The 19,692-nt window shown below is 32.7% G+C and overlaps 2 protein-coding genes across 4 annotated transcripts; both read left to right on the forward strand.

Annotated features, from left to right (window-relative positions):
• Positions 1-6,993: 6,993 nt before the first annotated feature.
• Positions 6,994-10,166, forward strand: LOC133694204 (pentatricopeptide repeat-containing protein At3g22470, mitochondrial-like). 2 transcript variants are annotated; one of them, XM_062115670.1, is made up of 2 exons: positions 6,994-7,131; positions 7,288-10,166. In XM_062115670.1, the coding sequence occupies exon 2, from the start codon at positions 7,376-7,378 to the stop codon at positions 9,659-9,661; it is 2,286 nt and encodes a 761-aa protein (XP_061971654.1). In that variant the 5' UTR covers positions 6,994-7,131; positions 7,288-7,375; the 3' UTR covers positions 9,662-10,166. The 2 variants fall into 2 exon arrangements, with proteins under 2 accessions (XP_061971654.1, XP_061971661.1); XM_062115677.1 differs by lacking the exon at positions 6,994-7,131 and having other exon boundaries at positions 7,313-7,463; positions 7,954-10,166.
• Positions 10,167-13,042: 2,876 nt separating this feature from the next.
• On the forward strand, positions 13,043-16,548 carry LOC133698348 (pentatricopeptide repeat-containing protein At1g52620). Of its 2 annotated transcripts, XM_062121248.1 has the most exons (3): positions 13,043-15,963; positions 16,086-16,201; positions 16,344-16,548. In XM_062121248.1, exon 1 carries the CDS (start codon positions 13,252-13,254, stop codon positions 15,730-15,732), a length of 2,481 nt encoding a protein of 826 aa, XP_061977232.1. In that variant the 5' UTR covers positions 13,043-13,251; the 3' UTR covers positions 15,733-15,963; positions 16,086-16,201; positions 16,344-16,548. The 2 variants fall into 2 exon arrangements, with proteins under 2 accessions (XP_061977232.1, XP_061977223.1); XM_062121239.1 differs by having other exon boundaries at positions 16,086-16,548.
• Positions 16,549-19,692: the final 3,144 nt, after the last annotated feature.

Below are 19,692 nucleotides of genomic sequence, written 5' to 3' on the forward strand. Positions count from 1 at the left end.
CTCAGGGTGTTGGCTGCAAGGAGTTGTGCGAGTAAAATGAAGCTGTTAGCATGCGTGATAATGGGGAAGGAAAAGACTATAAGCGCAAAGGTGTAATGGATGGAAGTTGAATCCTAAAGCATGCTGGAAACAGAGAGAAAGTTGTAGCTGAACTATAAATAGAGTTAATTAGTCTAAGCTATTCATTTAACACAATGAAAATGTAAAAAAGAGTACGCATATATCTCTTTGAAAGCCATCAATAATTTTGTGAGCGATTTAGGGGGCGAGTGGGGGGAGAAATGGCAAACAACCATAGCAACAGGAAAACTAAATACTCCCAATTTACAGGAAGTGCAAATTAGGAAGCCAAGTAAAGTTAACATTTAACAAAGAGGGGGGAAACATGGAGAAATACATCAAAACTTTCATATGTAGTAGTGGCAAAATACAGAAGCAAGCATAGCTAATAGTATTGAAATTGCACATGTAAATGATAAGGGGGCGGGGAGAGGTGCGGTCGAGGAAATTGGCCAAATCTAGTAGGTGCCAAAGTTTAGCGCAACGTAAGATCACCAAGCATAATTCAGTCAGCTCAAACGCAGAGGGTATTTAAAAGTACAGTTTGTTCAGTTGCTAAGAAAGCTAAAGAAAAGAAGTAACAGTTGTAAGCATAATAGCAAAGGGAAGCACATGACAACACCTTTTCCTTTCCTTAATTGAATTGATCACACCAAATTTTTGCAAAGAAGGGTCGAGGACAAAATAGAAAGATGAAACGCGTTAGAAAAAGCTGTAAATGGTGGGCCAATTGAAGAGCAATTGTATAAATTGAATGAGAGTAATGCATGAGTGGGAAAACGATTGGATCCAAAAATGAAAACATGTTGAACTGATACAAAAGAATGCTCCTACAAGTATCTGGTCTTGGCAGCTTGTTTACACAAAGAGTGAGTGACATGAGCCATGCATTATCAAAATAATAAGAAAATGCATCAAGATATTCAAGGGCAGCCTAGAACAATGAAATGTCAGTGTCCAAACAATTTGTTAGCAGCTGATAAATGCGTGAAAATATACGTAAGGTCCCAGCAGAGTAGAGCTGGATCTGGACAGATTGAATCATTTTTTGAAGAATCTTAAGATAACAAATGAATTGACCCGTAAGAACTGGAAAAAAGCAGGTGTTTGTTGGCAAATGAACAAAAGAACTGGAAAAAAATATGGTGCGTGAAAGAACAATGGAAACAAAAACTAATGCAAGGTGGGAAGTCCTTGAAGAAAATGCAAATTTAAGGCTCGATTGTGATGTATAACTGATAACTATAACATGAAACACTTTGCAACCTTTCCCATTGTTCATTGCGAGAGACGGCCCCTCTCCTGCATCATTGTCTTCTCTTATGAGCCTCCATTTTTTTTCATCTAGCGATTCGGTACTTCCTCCTCTCCTCTTTCTTTTATCCTTTTGATATAAAAAAAGGGCATGGATTGTATTTTTCAGGAGCAAGCCTCTCTCACCTGAGCCAAGAAGAAGAAAAAGCTAGGAAAATATGTTCTTAGACATGCCCATATAAGAGGAGGCCAAAGTTAGTCCCTTATATTGCTTTGGTGGTCAAATTAATCCTTATTATTTGTTATATGACCTAACATTACGGGACACTAGCATTCTAACTTCACATATTCTTAATTAATAACATATATCTATGAATATGATATAAATTAAACTTATAGCTATAAACTTAAATTGATTTTGATAGGAATTATAATATAAATTATATATATTAATAAAAAAATAAAATAAAAGGTAAAAATATTGGGTTGAGTGAACTTTGTGCTCGCTCTAATATTCGATTTAAGTAAAATTGGGTAGATGTTTTCTAAATCCACTTTGAATCTGTTTACTTTGATTTTGGACAAAACAAGTAAAATCTCAATCTAGGTATACCAAGTGATATTAGATACTCATGAAATTATCATCTTTACTTATGTTATTCACTACCACCATCACATAACCACTTCAAGCATTACTACCAAAATAAATCAAAATATTTAAAATAATTATATCTATAGAAATAGCAAATAATTGCATACTTGTTTAAAGCTAGCTATATATCCATGACACAGTTGGCAATATAGATAGGCAAGCACTATCTACTCCTAGTTATAGATAAGAATTTGCTCAAAATCCTCCATGAATGGTAAAAACATGACTAGTACTGCATTTTCAATTATACTTGTGAATAGCACGCTATTAAATATGTGCATGAGATAAGTTCTAGCATACTCACATAACTATGAGATCATTTAGAGGTGAGCTCAAGAAAATCTCTTCTAGCCACTTATCTTAATGTAATCTCCCTTAACAACAATATTGTGATGTATTTGTCATAATAAATGCTAACATATCATGCCACTCTTATATAATTCTCTGTTAGTTATAGAAGCATTATCTAACAACAACCCAAGTAATAAGGCAACATCATAAAGTGTATGTATCATTTTATCTATACTTAGATAAAACACGTGAGTCTTACTCATTTATCATTTTAGCAACGCACTAAGCAATCCATAATTAAGCTTGATGTGTTAAAGGTAATTGATCCTATAAACATTGGCATGAACAATGAATGAAAGAATACGAGGATGCAAAAACATCAGTTTATACAAGAGAGATGCCCTAAAATATAATGAAATTACATATATATTAGGATGTTATAAGTATGGTTGAATATAGCACTCACAAATAAACTTACATATCTAACTCTTATATCTATAGATCGATGTTAGTCCTATAAGTATATATCAACTACCAATACAACCTAGAACAAAACTAATCTCTTCATAGTTTCTTAATTACGAGGGCATCTGATAGAACTTGTAGTGCCATCTCTCATATGCACCATGTCTTAACACGTACCTATATGGTATATTTGTCAAATAACAAGTTGTTAATATTTCAATATAAAACAATAACCAATAACATCATTGCAAAGTAATGATAATGATAATAATAATAATAATAATAATAATGCTTGCATACGTTGTCCACTTAGGTTAATTTTTCTATTATGCTCTCTCTCACCACATATGCTACATTTATTTTTTGTATGTTCCCCTCTTACATTCACCTCAATATAAAAATAAATATATATTTTTTGACACCTACTACATCTTCATCTCATTAGATATGTTTCTACCCTATTTCTGGTATATTTACGTCACAGTAGTTAGTTAGGTAATTGATGAAATTGAAGATCATATGCATTTTGATACATGTCAACACTATAAAAAGGTCAACAATTATACAACTTCAAATCAATATGCAGTACAACAAGTAAAGAGGTGAAAACACGATCAATGGATTTTTCATTTACCATATATTAAACAATCTTTTTGTATGTTAATTATTCATTGAATCTTTTATCTCTCTTTGACCACTAGGTTGAGGGAGGGTAATAACTTGAAAATATTTTATTTCATAGTTAAATTGAGTTGTCATATGTGTTCTTAATAAATTTAAAGTTGTTGCAATTTTATAAAGTACTTGTAGAGGCTATAATATACTATGAGATATGAAACCTTGAGTCTTAAATCTTCAATGAACAAAATATTTATTTAATCTATAAAAATTCAACTAGATTAAAAAAGTAATGTGCAATGAACGTCCTCCCTTCAAGATATTATTAAAAACTTCTAATAAATTTATAGACATTTGCTATAATAATAAGCATCATCATACGAAAACGCCTACTTTTCTTTAGTTCAATTTCTTTCCATTATTTTATTCATCTATCCTTCTTAATTAAAGTAGTATATTAGTTATCAAATTTCTTCTTTGATGGACACAACACATCAAATTCAAAGTTTTTTTTTCAAACTTGAATATTTGAACCTGGTGTTGAAGTTATTTATAAAATGACATGAACAATAATGATGAAATCCGACTAGTTCATGGTATATCTCTACCATGTTATTCTTAATTGCAACATGTGTGTGTGTGTGTGTGTGTATTATGTCCAACACCAATATTTATATAATAAACTTCTCGTATAGGTGAGTGAGATTTCTTAGTGGATGACGATTCCTCCACCCCTCAATTGTAACTCTAAATGACCATAAAACCCTTTAAAATTTTGTTATGTTATCATATACCCATTATGATTCTACTGGATAATTATACTGTGATTTTATTGTTAGAGTGTTGATAACAATCTAGGCAGTGTTTAAAAGGATTCTTGTGTAAACCAAATAATCACTCGAGTACCTTTTATTTAGCTACCTATGCATTACAATATGAGATATTAAACCTATATTGTTTACTTATTCATTGCTTGAATAGTCACAATGTTTATAATTATGTTATCACTTATAATTGACAAAACTATAGTATCAATAAATTATGAATCAAGCTAACAATGATCTTCCTTAATTGATGAATTAGTCCATCCATATGGACCTATCAACTTTGAAAACTTAAACAAATCATAATTCTTATGAAATCCTCATGTAAGTACCACTAACATTCTAGTGCATTTGTATATTATAATTGCATATATGTTGTGGTTGAATGTTGCACCTTATATTCTAATAAATTTGTTACGTGCCATTATAATATTACATTAATTAATTTATACTTAGCTCAGAAGTTTTGTCTAACCTCTAACTCAATACTTACACTTAAATTCATATGACTTATAGCTTAGTCATTGCATACTATTTTATCAGCCCTACTAGTATTCTTAAATTAAAAAATGAGAGATCTTATGAATTATAGTTGGCTTAATAGCTCACCAAACTCATCTTCTTTATGTGGATCAACTAAGCATTACCCTTATCTTCCTCATCATTTGATTCAAATTCATTATTAGCATATATATGGTTAAACATAATTGGATATTCAATTTCCATAATTTCAGGTATCAATGTTAGGTTTATTGTACCACTAATATCCTAAATAGACCTACAAACTATAATGTTTGTGTAGCCATTTGGGTATAACTTGGGATCCAAGTATACTCGATACTAGAAAAGTATTCTTATGTTAGGTCTATTATTCAAGTAAAGCTCTAAGTATCTTAATTCATATTTGATTATCAAACCAACCATAGACTTCAAACTGACATCACAAGAAATGGGTATAACAACATAATAAATTGGACATTTCTTAACTTACATTCTTCAAGTAATATCAACTTTAATTTCATTAAAATTTCATCCTTTATATATGACTTGTTTTAGTTTGGCTAGTGAAATGTCTAATTAATAAAAAAAACTAAAATAGAAAAGGATTTTTCTGTACCCCCCTTATAAAACACAATTCACTATAATAGTGTTTTTATTTTTTTTCTCTGTTTTTTATTTTTATTTTTGCATCTATATTTTTTTTCAATTTCATCTTTCAATGTTAAGTTTATTGGAGATTGTGTTTCATGATTTTTTTTAATTTATTTTTATTTTTGCATCTATGTTTTTTTTTTTAATTTCAATTTCATCCTTCAATGTTAAGTTTATTGGAAATTGTGTTTTATGGTTTTTTTTTTAATTTATTTTTTATAAGACAATCTCAGTCTCAAAACTAAAAAATAAGGAGATTTTATGGAACCCCTTCCTCATAAAATACTATTCATTGAAATAATGTTTTTTTCTTTTTTCTCTCTTTTTTTTTTCAATTTATTCTTATCTTTTAATTTTAATTTCATCCTTCAACATTAGGTTTATTACATATTATGCTTATAATTGCTTTTCAATTTATTTTTTTATAAGGTTGTCTCAGTCTCAAAACTAAAAGATGAATGGTTTTTATTGTACCCCACTTCATAAAATACTATTAGTTGAAATAATATTTTTCTTTTTTCTCTTTTTTTTTCAATCTATGTTTTTTTTTATTTCAATTACATCCTTTAACATTAGGTATATTGAGGATTGTATTTTATAATTTCTTTTTAATTTACTTTTTATAAGATCATCACAGTCTCATGACTTGGACCACGAGTTTAACAATTTAACTCAGTTGACTCGAGTTTTTTTTTCTAATTAACTTATTTTTTCAATTCCATCATTTAACATTATATTGATTAGGAATTAGGCTTTGTGATTTATTTTGATTTGTTTTCTATGAGGTTATCATTATCTCATGACTCGGGTCACAAGTTTGACAAGTTAACAAAAAATAAAAAAGAAGGAGATTTTACTTTGCCTCTTACAAAACACTATTTACTATAATAGTGCTCTCTCTCTCTCTCTCTCTCTCCCCGCGCTATTTACTATTTAATTCTCTCCAATTAGCAAAGAATTATATAATTTGATAAAATTCAACAATTCTTATAATTTCTCTCAAAATTTATCAACTCACTCAAATTCTCACCAAAATTTATCAATAGCAAAAAATTACATAATTCACATAAAACCCTAAAATAAAAAAAAACTACAATATTTAATAAAATCATCAATTCTCACAAATATCAACCAATTCTCCTAAAATTTATTAATTCTCACAATTTCTCAACAAAATTTAACAATTACAAAAATTACATAATTCACTTTAAAATATACTATAAAAAACTATAAAATTTCATAAAATTAATCAATTAACACAACTTCTCACTTATTATTCTAAATTTTTTTATCAATATTAACCGGTTCTCACTAAAATATATTAATTTAATAAAATTCATCGATTATCTCTAGTTCTCTTAAAACTCACAATTCTCATCAATCATATAAAATTTAATTGATTTAATTTATATCAATTGATCTAGATTCAACTAAATCTCAATATGAAAAAACTAAACACTAACATAATCATCAAATCACACCAAATTTCATAAATTTGAAAGTGTTAATTTAAAATTGTTAAAGGAGAGTTGGTGGAAGTAGCTGTGATGGAGCGGGGTGATGCCTATTTTGTTTTCAGGGCTTTTTTATGGGCTTACTCACATGAGTAAGCCCATAAATAAAGCCCCGATAAGCTGCTGTCTAGGCTTCAAGTCAGAGCTCCGTGCAGTGCCCACCACTCTCATCAGAGGCGGTGCGAAGAACTTCAGCGGACAAAAACTCCCTCCTGTCTTACTTTAGAAAAAAAAAAAAAACCATCAAAGATAACTTCACATTTGTCTCTCTCTCAAAAGGATGGCCCTTTCAAAATTGGAGGTATTTTTCTCATCTATTCACTGTAATTTTAAAATACCAAGTTCCTTTCTTTACTTTGCCATATACAAGCTGCTATTGCCTTTTCTTTTCAAATCTTCTTTGCTCTTTTTTTTTTTTTTAATTCTTTACATCTAAGGTTGTTTTTTTCAAGTGCAGCTTATTGGTTATTCAAAAGTTTCATCATTATTAGCTAAAAAAGCGATGCTCTCGGATAATTCTCAATGGCGGCACAGCCTTTTGTATTATGCAACTCCTAGTGCTTAATTTGCAAAGTCTCATTCTGGGTTTAATGGGTATTGGTCGTTATTCAAGAACATGCTTATTGAAACCAGGTTTGCTTCGAAGCCTTCTTACTTGGCGCAGAGGTTGTCTTTATGTACATTTTTCAGATTTATCTGCTTTGCAATTGGAAGACAATGTGTCTCATTATAGTTCTATGAGTGAAACGGATAGCGACGTTGATAAATTTATGGTACCAAGAATAAAATTTAAGAATCCAAAGAGGTGTGAATTGTCTCGACTTGTTGTGGAGCTTTTAAAGACTTTGAATTGGGAGGTTGCTAGGCAAGTGAAATTCTCAAAATCCGTGAACGTCTATGGATTTTTTTATTCAATTAATGCATTTAGAACCATTGTTCATGTGTTTGCATTGGCGGGCCTGCAGAGGGAAGCACAATATTTGCTCACAGATATTGTTTTTTATTATAAGGAAGAAAATCTTAATGTTTCAGGGTTGTTCTCCACATTCTTGGATTCACCAGAGTGTGTGGGAAGATCGGCTACTGTATTTAGTTTACTTATAAAGGTTTTTGCATCGAATAGGATGCTTGCAGATGCGAAAGATGTTTTTATGCAGGCTAAGAAAATTGGTGTTGAGTTGAATATTTCTTCGTGCAATTTCTTGCTCAAGTGTTTAGCGGAAGGAGATAAACTGGAAGCTGTTAGAAGTTTGTTTGATGATTTGAAGAATTCTGGGCCATCACCAAATGTTTACACCTACACAATTATGATAAATTTTTACTGTAAAGAACGTCATGGGCAGAATATAGATATGGAACAAGCATCTCTGATCCTGGAAGAAATGGAGAAAAAAGGGGAAAACCCAACAGTTGTAACTTATGGTGTATATATCCATGGTCTCTGTAGAGTTGGTTCAATTGAGGATGCTTGGAACAAGATTCAGGATTTGAGAAGTAGCAACCAGCCTCTCAACATTTATTGTTACAATGCTCTCATTCAGGGGTTTTGCCAAAAAGGCAGACCAGATGAAGCCTTAAAACTTCTGGAAGAAATGAAGGATGAGGGAATATCGCCAGACATTTATAGCTACAGCATTTTAGTCAATGCCTTTTGCACGGAAGGAGATATTGAATCAGGTATGAATTTAATACAAGAAATGGAGCATTGTAATAAGAAGCCACCCCTTGTTTGTTGCACCTCAGTCCTTATGGGTCTTCGTACTAGAGGACTGGTGAACGATTGTCTCAATTTTTTCCATGAGCTCAGTGCTAAAGGGTACAAGCATGACCTGATATCATACAGCACCTTAATCCATGGATTCTTAAAGGGGCATAATATGAAATCTGCGAACAATCTTGTGCACGAGATGAGAAAGAATGGCTTGGTTCCTGATTATATCATCTATATTAGCCTGATTCGTGAATACTGCAGAAAGGGGTGTTTAAAGGAAGCGCTAAAAAATTTCTATACAATGCTACAGGATGGTCTCCAGCCAGATATTATCACTTGCAATCATATCGTTGATCAATATTGCAGCAGAGGGCAGTTTGAAGAAGCTTTGATATATATAAACCAAATGAAAGATCAAAATATTCTTCCCAACTCATACACATATAGTGTAATCATAAACTGGCTGTGCAAGTATCGGGCAGTGGAAAAGGCATGGGAAGTTCTTCCTGTAATGTTTAAGGACAACATTTTCCCTTCTGTTATTCATTACACTACCATTATGGATGGATATGCTAAACAGTTTAAAAATCCGATGAAGGCCTGGAAGTTGTATCGAAAAATGCCAAAACTTGGGTGCAAACCAGACAATGTGACACGTACAGTTCTTGTTGACATGTTTTCCAAGAGAGGCAAAATGTCTAAAGCACTTAATCTGTTTAAGGAGATGGCTGAAGAGGGTTTGAGCCGAGATGAGTTTGCTTTCACAGCTATTATAGATGGGTACTGTAGAGTTGGAAATGTGAAAAGGGCTTGGTCACTGTATAAGAAAATGAAGAGAAACAATGTCACACCCAATGTGAAGACATATACTTGTCTAGTTGATGGATTTTGCAAGTTAAAACGCTTGGATATGGCTACTATGCTGATTGATGATATGAAGAGAAATAGTGTCACACCCGATGTGAAGACATATACTGCTTTAATCGCTGGGTATCAAAGAATTGAAAATATAGATAGAGCTTATGAGGTGTTCGATGAGATGAAGAAGAAGGGTACCTTGCCAGATCACATTGCCTATCTTACACTTGGACTGGGTGCTGATGTGGTTACAGAAGATTAGGTGATGGAGGAGATATGTGGCAAGGACCAGATTGTAGGTTGTTGAGTATCAAATATCTATCATATGAGCACAGTGCCTTGTATTTAACTGATATCTGGTTATCTCTCTTCCCATTTAGATTACAGCGTTTCAAATAGATCTGAATCTTTTTGAGGTGTTGCTTTCATGAAGATCAACCCACGGTCATTGTATGGAGAGATGAGATAGGCGCCTTGTTTAGGTGGGTGGACGTTCACCAGTTATTAGCAATCTGCAAAAGCATGCTGGTAAATATTGTAGTTTAGGAGTATATATCATATTAAGATGCTGGTATTTTCTGGATTGTAAAATTATCACAAAAATGAGAATGGCTGTCTCACTCCTTGAAATGTGTAAGCATGCAAGCAACCTGCGAGGATGCTTGAATGATTGCTATCACAATGTTTGTTCATTTTCATTCATGTGCACCTGCTTGCATGTATTTCCTGTAATGTTTTTGCAAATGGAGAATTGAGTTTACTTACCAGATGATAAGGCCCTCAAGAAAGAAGTGTTTAAAGAGGGCCAGTCTTAGATTTGTGGTTCACCCTGTAGTACCAAGATGTACAGGGATCTAAAAGAGTATTGTTGGGGCTCAACATGAAAAAGAAATTTGCAAAGTTTGTGGCCAAGTATAGAATATGTCATCATGTAAAGATGGAATACCAAAAACCAATTGGAAAGTTGCAACCATTTCTGATTTCATAATGGAAATAGAAAGATATCACTGTGGATTTTGTTTTCAAACTACCTAGGAGAAAGAAGGGAAATGATATCATATAGTCATAGTAGATCAATTGGCTAAGTTTGCTTTGCTTCTGCCAAAAAAAAAGGACCCAGTGAACAAGCTTGCGAGGATGTATGTAAATAAGGTTATAAGGATACATGAGGTACCAATATCAATTATATCAAATTGAGATATAAAGTTTACATCTTGATTATGGTCAAGTATTTAGGGTGCTCTGGGAATAAAATTGAATCCAAACACTATTTTTCATCCTCTAACGGATGGTCCATTAAAAAGGATCATATAAAACTTCGAGGATTTACTAAGATCATGTATACTATAATTTAAGAAAATTAGAAGGACCACTTGCCATAAATGGAATTCACTAATAGTAATAGTTATTAGGTTAAAGTGATAATGACTTCTTTTGAAGCACTATATAGAAAGAAATATTATACTCTAATATATTGAGAGGAAGTTGATGATAGGAATTTGATTGGGTCTGAGTTGGTACAAATTATCATTGTTAAGGTGAAGATAATTAAAAAAAAATAAAAATAGCCTAACACAGATAGAAAACTTATGCAGATAATAAAAGAAGATCCTAGAAGTTTGATATGGGAGATCAAGTGTTTTTGAATGCTGTACCTTGTAAAAATATCATTCGGTTTGAAATGAAAGGAAAACTAGTACCAAGATATATAGGGCTTTTTAAGATCATCAAGAAGATATGACCAATTACCTATAAGTTGGAATTGCCTCCACACGTAACCAAGATCCATGATATATTCCATGTCTCTTTATTTTGGAAGGCTATGGTTAATCCCTTTGGGTTGCTTCCATAAGTGTCGGTAGACATCTAGGAAGATTTGACATTGTATGTGAAACCAATGAAAACTCTTGATCGAAGTGAGAAGGAGTTATGAAATAAAAAGGTTTCTTTGACGAGAATATTATGGAGAAACTCTTAAATCAAAGAAGAGATTGGGGAAAGGAATCAGAAATGAAATCCAAACTTGTTTCCAAACTTAGGTATAATTTAAATCTTGAGGATGAAATCTTTATAAGAAGAAAAGAATGTAAACCTTTGGCCTAAAAATCAATTTATAAGTGTTAAATAAGATAATGTATAATTTAAAAATTATAAATTAGGAGAAAAATTATTACGAATTAGGATGGACATCCCCGATAAATTAACTTAAATTTTGGATGAGATAAAATAATAAATAGGTACGTGAAATGTCAACTCAATGACAAATCATGGAAATTCTTCAATCGGGTAAAACAACAACAACAAAGTGGAATTATAAATAAAATAATTTATGACCTTATGCACAAAAAACATTGATCGATGGTACTATGTACAATCACATTATCCTGACTGAAAGTGGTGAAAACTCTGAGGAAAATCTTATAATTATTATGGATGAGAGTCTCTAATAAATTAGTTTAAAAATTATAATGATTTAAGTAAATAAAATAGTATAGAAAATTTAGATTTTTGCGTAGAATAATCGATTGTCTAATTTTAAAGGTGAGACACTTTCCATGATTAACCTTTCATCATCAACTCCTTTTGATTTTGATGCTTTAGAGAGAGTATGGAAAGTAAAACATGTTTTTTTAGACATATTTAAAAGTGTTTGGTTACATAACATTTATACATGTTATTAGAGATAAAAGGTTTAAGTTTGATAGCAACTGGGATATGAAGATGATGAACTTGGCTATAGGTTATAAGATCTTAAAGAAAAGAAATAAATGTGTGGAAGTCATTTTAAATTTGATCTCAAATGTGTTAATTAACTATGATTTAAAACAAATTTTCTAACACTGTACGCAACTTCTAAAAGGGTTGACCCGGGCCCAAGAGATAATAAGCATGACAAGTTTAGCTAATTTATTTGTGTGGCTAAACACACACTTAGGCTTGATATTTTTTTATTATTATCTTTCTATTCCATATTAGTTCAAGTAAAGCTATCTACTATAATTTACATTGTAGTTGAATTGTTTGGAGTCAATGCAAAGCTCTTCTTTAAATCCGTTGAGTTGTTAATGATTCATTGAGAAAGAAAGGAATAATCATAAGAGAGGTCATGTTTCACTACTAGTCTATTTCAAATGCTCGAGACGTCATGTTTTAAGTTATTTTATGTTTGTCTCAACTAAAAGAAATTTAAATTAATCATGAAGTTGTTTCTAATCTGAGAAAAATTATTAAATTTTTTGGTGATTTTGCAAATTATTGCATACTAGTTACAAACCTATAATTACAAGCATATTGTTACAACCAGGATTACTAAATTTATCAACCTCTAAGGTTACCAAACTACTTAATAAACATGTTTTAAAGATCTTGTAAACTTAGTTGACTTGCAAAATTATTATTGTTATTGATTCTATTTGTTGATATGTTCTTATCTAATATCCTTTTTTAGATAAAGAATTTGAAGGTAACCGACAAACTACTATTTCAATATATGACATTTTTAATTTTAAAGATCTTGCAATATATAAGCTAGTTTTTGCATTCTAATTATTTACGTTGATCAATTTCTTGTTTTAAAAATCTTGCAGCATGTATATTTTCTTTATATATAAATGTGGAGTTTTATCGAGTATAATTCATAATCAAGTCCGGCGTGTTTTCGTGTCCCAACTTATATTTTCTTGTATAATTTTGTGTATAATAAGTAGCATGAGCCGTACAGTAGAAAATTTCCATGTACACATTCAAAGAGACCAGTATGCGTGAGTAAATCCCTTACAAGAACAAAGACCAGAGGATTTGAAACCAAAAATCCCTTATAAAATTATCTTCTCCCTTTCGACTCTTTCTCTCATGTCTAAAATTAACACGCTTCTTTCTCGCATCAAACCCCTCCATCACCCAAAACCCATTTCTCCTTCTCCCTTTCCCTTCCCTCCGCACATTAAAATTCTTGTCAAAGACATCATCCAAATCCTCAGTACCCATCCACACTGGGAAAAATCTCTCGAAACCCGTTTTGCAGGCTGCGAAACTCCAGTTTCGGGGATTGCCCACTTTGTGTTTGATCGAATTCGCGACCCAGGATTGGGTCTGAAGCTCTTCGAATGGGCCTCGAAACGATCGAATGTTAACGATTTGCTTGATGGGTTTTCTTGTTCTACACTTTTGAAGCTTTTGGCGAGGTGTAGAGTGTTTGTGGAGGTTGATAATTTGTTAGAGACTATGAAGTATAAAGATTTGGCTCCCACCCGCGAAGCATTGAGTTTTGTTATTGGCGCGTATGTGGATTCTGGGTTGGTTAATAGAGCTCTTGAGCTGTACCATATTGCTTATGATATTCATAATTACCTGCCTGATGTTATTGCTTGCAATGCGTTGCTCAATGCCCTTATTCAACAGAAAAAAGTTGAGATTGCCCGTAAAGTGTACGAAGAAATGGTTAAAAGGGATGGATGTTGGGATAACTATAGTGTTTGTATAATGGTGAGGGGGTTGTGTAAAGAAAGGAAGGTTGAGGAGGGTAGAAAGTTGATTAATGATAGGTGGGGAAAGGGGTGCATTCCGAATATTGTATTCTATAATACTCTCGTTGATGGGTATTGGAAGAGAGGTGATGTTGAAAGAGCTAATGGCCTTTTCAGGGAGTTGAAAATGAAGGGGTTTTTACCTACAACTGAAACTTATGGGATTATGATTAATGGGCTCTGTAAAAAATGCAATTTCAAGGCAGTTGATAGGCTTTTGGTGGAAATGAAGGAGAGAGGTGTGGATGTGAATGTTCAAGTTTATAACAGCATCGTTGATGCTCAAATTAAGCATGGTTGTAAGATTGAAGTGGGGAAGACTTTAAGATGGATTACTGAGAATGGCTGTGAGCCTGATATCACAACCTATAATACTTTGATTAGTGGTTCATGTAGGGATGGGAAAGTTCATGAAGCTGAAGAACTTCTAGAACATGCAATAAAGAGGGGGTTGTCGCCCAATAAACTTAGTTATACTCCTCTTATACATGTCTATTGCAAACAAGGGAAATGTGTTAGGGCCTTTGATTTATTCATTGGGATGACAGAGAAAGGGCATCCACTGGATTTGGTTGCTTATGGAGCTCTTGTTCATGGCCTGGTTGCCGCCGGGGAGGTTGATGTTGCATTGACAGTTCGAGATAAAATGGTGGAGAGAGGAGTGTTACCTGATGCAAATGTTTACAATGTTTTAATGAATGGACTCTGCAAGAAGGGGAGGCTTTCTGCTGCCAAGCTCTTGCTTGTGGAGATGCTTCACCAAAATTTATCCCTCGATGCATTTGTTAGTGCCACTCTGGTTGATGGATTTATAAGACATGGCAAACTCGATGAGGCCAAAAAGCTCTTTGAGCTCACAATTGCAAAGGGTATGGATCCTGGTGTTGTGGGCTACAATGCCATGATTAAGGGTTATTGCAAATTTGGAATGATGAATGATGCACTGACGTGTGTCCAAAGAATGAAAGATGGGGATCATTCGCCTGATGAGTTCACTTATTCAACAATCATAGATGGGTATGTAAAGCAGAACGACTTGCATAATGCACTGAAGTTGTTTGGACAGATGGTGAGACAAAAATGCAAGCCAAATGTGGTAACTTACACCTCTCTAATTAATGGATTTTGTCGCACTGGAGACTCCAGCAGGGCTGAAAAGACATTTGAAGAGATGCGATCTTCTGGATTGAAGCCTAATGTTGTTACATACACTATTCTTATTGGGTGCTTCTGTAAAGAGGGAAAAATTTCAAAAGCTTGCTCCTTTTTTGAACTTATGTTGCTGAACAGGTGCATTCCTAATGATGTTACTTTCAACTATCTGATAAATGGCCTAACGAACAATGTGGCAACTGCAATTTCTAACAAAGCAAATGAGTCTCTAGAGATTAAAGCTTCTCTGATGATGGATTTTTTTGGAACGATGATTTCAGATGGATGGGAGCAGAGGGTTGCTGCTTATAATTCTGTGCTCATTTGCCTTTGCCATCATAAAATGGTTAATGCTGCTTTGCAGCTTCGTGATAAAATGACAGGTAAGGGGATCTTACCAGATCCTGTTTCATTCGCTGCCCTGGTATATGGTCTTTGCTTGGAAGGGAGATCGAAGGAGTGGAAGAATACCATCTCCTGTAAATTGAATGAATGGGAACTCCAGATTGCTGTTAAGTACTCACAGAAATTGAACCAGTTTCTACCCAAAGGACTAACTTCTGAGGCTTCGAAGGTCTTCCACACGTTGCTTGAGAGTGTCAAGCTCCATATCCAAGAAAATAATTTAATTGTCTCAGCAAGAAACAGGAGCTGATGAAAATCAATTTGAAAACTTGGCGTTGGTTTTTTATTTAAAGTCGGTCCGAAGTTAAATGAATCGATGGGGCTTGCATCCAGCTGTTGTGACACCTCAGGATACTCATTAGTTGCTCGGTGAAGGTCTGCTGAAAAAATCCTTGTGTGTCATGCTGGGATCTGATCTGATAAAACCTATTGCGAGAAATAGTCGCCATGAGAGTCATTTCAGTTGCAAGCATAATTTCTGGTAATTAACTTCTACCCCCGGTCATGGATCTTTGCCTGCTTTACACACACACGTGCATTTAATTGTTCATGATTGAATGGAATATTAAGGTTATGGGCCATATTCGGTGCTTTTGTGTGCAGTTTGATCTCATCCAGACTAATGCATATACTTGTATATTATCTGCAATTTACGTTTAACAAAGAATTAATGCAACCACAAGAAAAATACAGCAGCAGCCACAACTTTCCTTTTCGAGGTATGCACCAGAATAACATCTCGGACATCTTGTTATCTGATCTCCATTGCTTTCTTAATACTTCTTCATCTTCTTCTTTTTATTTGCTTTTATATTTTTTAATCTAATGAAAGTATGCATGATTTGGTCGTTTCCACTTCAGCTGAGAGAGAGAAGAAAAGGTTCCTCTGTTTGAGGAGGCTCTCCATCAATTTTTATAATGGTAAGGTAATTTTGATATTTGAAGTTAGCTCAAACTAGGTGTAATTCTATTAATCTGTGAGCCAAATGGAAAGAACAAATGTAATCTAATCATCAAGCATCAATTGATAAGCATTCTACTAATTAAAGCTTGTACGTTTCTGAAATTTATTGGTCTTTGAATGAAAAGCTTATACCCTAAAATATATGGGTCTAATGGCAATGTTTTGTTGAATTCAAAGGTCATATTATAATGATAAATGAATTTTGGATCAAAGTGAATATATTTCCATTTTTTTTAGAAAATTAAAAACTCTCTGACTTCCTAAAATGTTAAAATTACTTGTGAAAGCAATTGAATTTTTATTAGCCAGTTGAGAAAATACCAAAATATGATTTTTATAGGTGAATTTTGATCAAAGATCAAAGTTTGACCCATTGACCTACTAATGGGATCAAACAAATGGATGATATTTGTCTAAAAGTCTCCAAGGGGTGTAGCGTGGTGGCAAAGGGCTTGAGATCTGCACAGCAGGTCTCGAGTTCGAGTCAGAGTGTGCACCTCTTGTAAGAGTCTGGGACAGCCGTGGTTTTACTCACTCACCTGGGCCCACAAAGTGCGCTTTCCGGGGGTGGGGTTTCCTCGAATCCAAAAAACAAAAAAAAAAAGATATTTGTCTAAAATATGATAATTAAAGAATAAAATTGACCAAATTAATAATATAGGTGTTAACATGCCACAATCTCAATAGGTTAGGGACAAAAATTGCCATCAAATCAAAATATATAGTTGTTATTAACATGATGTAACACGAGATATGCGTAAACATGCACAGTTTAGTTTTTGTTGCGTATCTTAAAACTTAGGTTAGGGTTATTATCCATGTGCCCAAAGAAAGGTTGGTCTTTTGAAGTATTTCTAATAATAGCATATTTGGAATTGTGGTAGCGGTTATAGTTTAAAGTGTTTTTCATTTAAAAATATATTAAAATAATATATTTTTTTATTTTAAAAAAATTATTTTTGAGATTAGTATATCAAAACGATTTGAAAACATAAAAAAATAATTTTTAGCAAAAAAAAATAAAATTTAAAAGAACACGGTTTCAACCATGCTTCCAAACAAGCTCTAAGTTTTCCTGAAGTTAAGATGGAAACTGAACAAAGAGATGGCATTGCGGACAAAATAAAGGTTAGGGATCTCAATCAAAAAAAGGTTTAGACTGAAAGTTCGTAGTAATTTTTAATCTATTAGTTATTTCATAATCTATTATTGACATTATGAAGTTCATGGGGAGGATGGTTGGGTTTTTTCTGGTCTTGGTAAGCTTAACTAAAATGTGGTTCGGTTATGTTTCAAGTATTTTTTTTTTTTTTGTATTTGTTTTGATTAGAAGAATTTTGAATTTTAAAGTTAGATGTTAAACTTAATGTTGACGATATGACCTTCAAATTTAAACCTTTAACTATTCCTATAATTTCAGACTTGTAATAATATCTCTTAAATATGAATTTAAGATTTTACAATCTTTCTTTTTATATTCAGAAAGCAAGTCTAAACTTAAGGAGTAATCAAATAACTTAAATGCTTTGAATGCAAGAGATAACTTAATAGTTTAGGATCAAATAACTTATATTTATTAGATGATTTTTCAATTGATTACAAATTACAACCATGCACGAGAATTTCTTAATAAAAGAATATGAACTGATATATTTTTAGTATTTTCTAGGTTTTTTAGTAATGAAAACTACAAATTTACTGAATTATAGTGGAAACTACAAGCTTACTTATTTACAAGCCTATTGGTTATCACCTATTAATTATCAACTTACAAGCTATTTGCGTATACTAATTAACTCTTTTTGGGATTACAAGCTTACTAATAAACAAGTTTTTCAATTACAAAGCAATTATTATTATTATTATTATTATTATTATTATTATTATTTTGGTAACCCGGGGTGTCCGGACCAGCTTACGCGCACCACAACTAATTTTCAGACCCGCTGAACACCCTGCAAGCCCAGTAGGCATGTAAAACACCGCGGGGGTGATAGGCGTGCACGCTAGGGCTCGAACCCAGGTGACAGAGACAAGGAAACCTTGCCTCTGCCGCTGGGTTAGAAGCCCTGGTGCAGCAATTATTATTATTGATTTGATGAGTTGTTGTTGTTGTTTTCTTGTTTTTATCCTTGAGTTGTATTGAAAAAAAAAAGAAGTTACGGATAGTTGCTTGTTAACTATCCATTTTCTCTATTATTTTCTTTTTTCAAAAATCCATTACTAAAATTGCTTGTCTCCATTACTTTACATATTTAAATTATTCAATTTTTTTTACAAATCTAGATCTTATCAAATCTTATCTACAGTTGAGTATTTCTTTCTTTTCTTCTGATTTAAATTTTGTCACCCCGCAATCTTTATATATAACACTTACCTGGTCCAATCCACAACCACGTCAATCTTTTTCTTTTTTTTTTTAGCCTAAATTTTATTTTAATATAAAACACTTACCAAGTTTAATCCATTACCAAGTTTATCTTTCTTATCATTTGACCCAAACTACTTCATAACCTCTCTGATTAATTTAGTGTGTAACACTTATTCCCTCTCAAACAACCCCATAAATGACTTATTTGCTTGTCAAATTAGAAGTTAATGGGCAGTAGGATCAATTTATTATTAATTAATATTCCTGAGATGATTTTGAATTTCAATCCATGTTCATTAATTTTTTCTGATAACTTGAACCTTCTTTTCTTCTCTTTTTAGTCACTTTGTTAAAATTTCTTTTATTTTATGTTTTTTTGTCTCTGACCTTCTATTTGCTACAGTCTTCAATTGTTCATTCTCTTACACCTTCTCTAATCAAGGAATCAAGATGGTGTTGTTGAAATTTATAGCTTCCAAGAACTAGGATGTATAAATAGTGGGAGAATCCTTACTTTCCTGGGATAAGAGATCTGGAATACATGTTAAAATGCAATGTTGTTTTAAGGCATATGTCGATGTTCTTTCCTTCTCAATTATGGGATCAACAGACAATAACGCTGCTTAAAAGAGATTTATGAGCGACACACGATTTGCAATGAGAATTAAAGCCAGATTTTATAAATAAAGACCTAGCACATTTCGGTGTTACCTTTATCCATTGTAATTCTCTATCAATCTTGGACAACTAATTAATGGTATAAAATATTAGCTAGCACCAATATTAATCCTTGTTGAGGGGAAATTCTACATTTTTAATGCGACAATTAAATTCTACCTTGAAGAGGCATGGATTTGTCATACAAGTAATCAGGC

Source organism: Populus nigra, chromosome 1 (assembly GCF_951802175.1).
Source record: "Populus nigra chromosome 1, ddPopNigr1.1, whole genome shotgun sequence".
In the NCBI taxonomy this organism is placed as follows: domain Eukaryota; kingdom Viridiplantae; phylum Streptophyta; class Magnoliopsida; order Malpighiales; family Salicaceae; genus Populus; species Populus nigra.

What these genes read in the sequence shown, in the direction of transcription:
- LOC133694204 (XM_062115670.1), top strand. Translation starts at nt 7,376, where the DNA reads ATGCAACTCCTAGTGCTTAATTTGCAAAGTCTCATTCTGGGTTTAATG.
- LOC133698348 (XM_062121239.1), top strand. Translation starts at nt 13,252, where the DNA reads ATGTCTAAAATTAACACGCTTCTTTCTCGCATCAAACCCCTCCATCAC.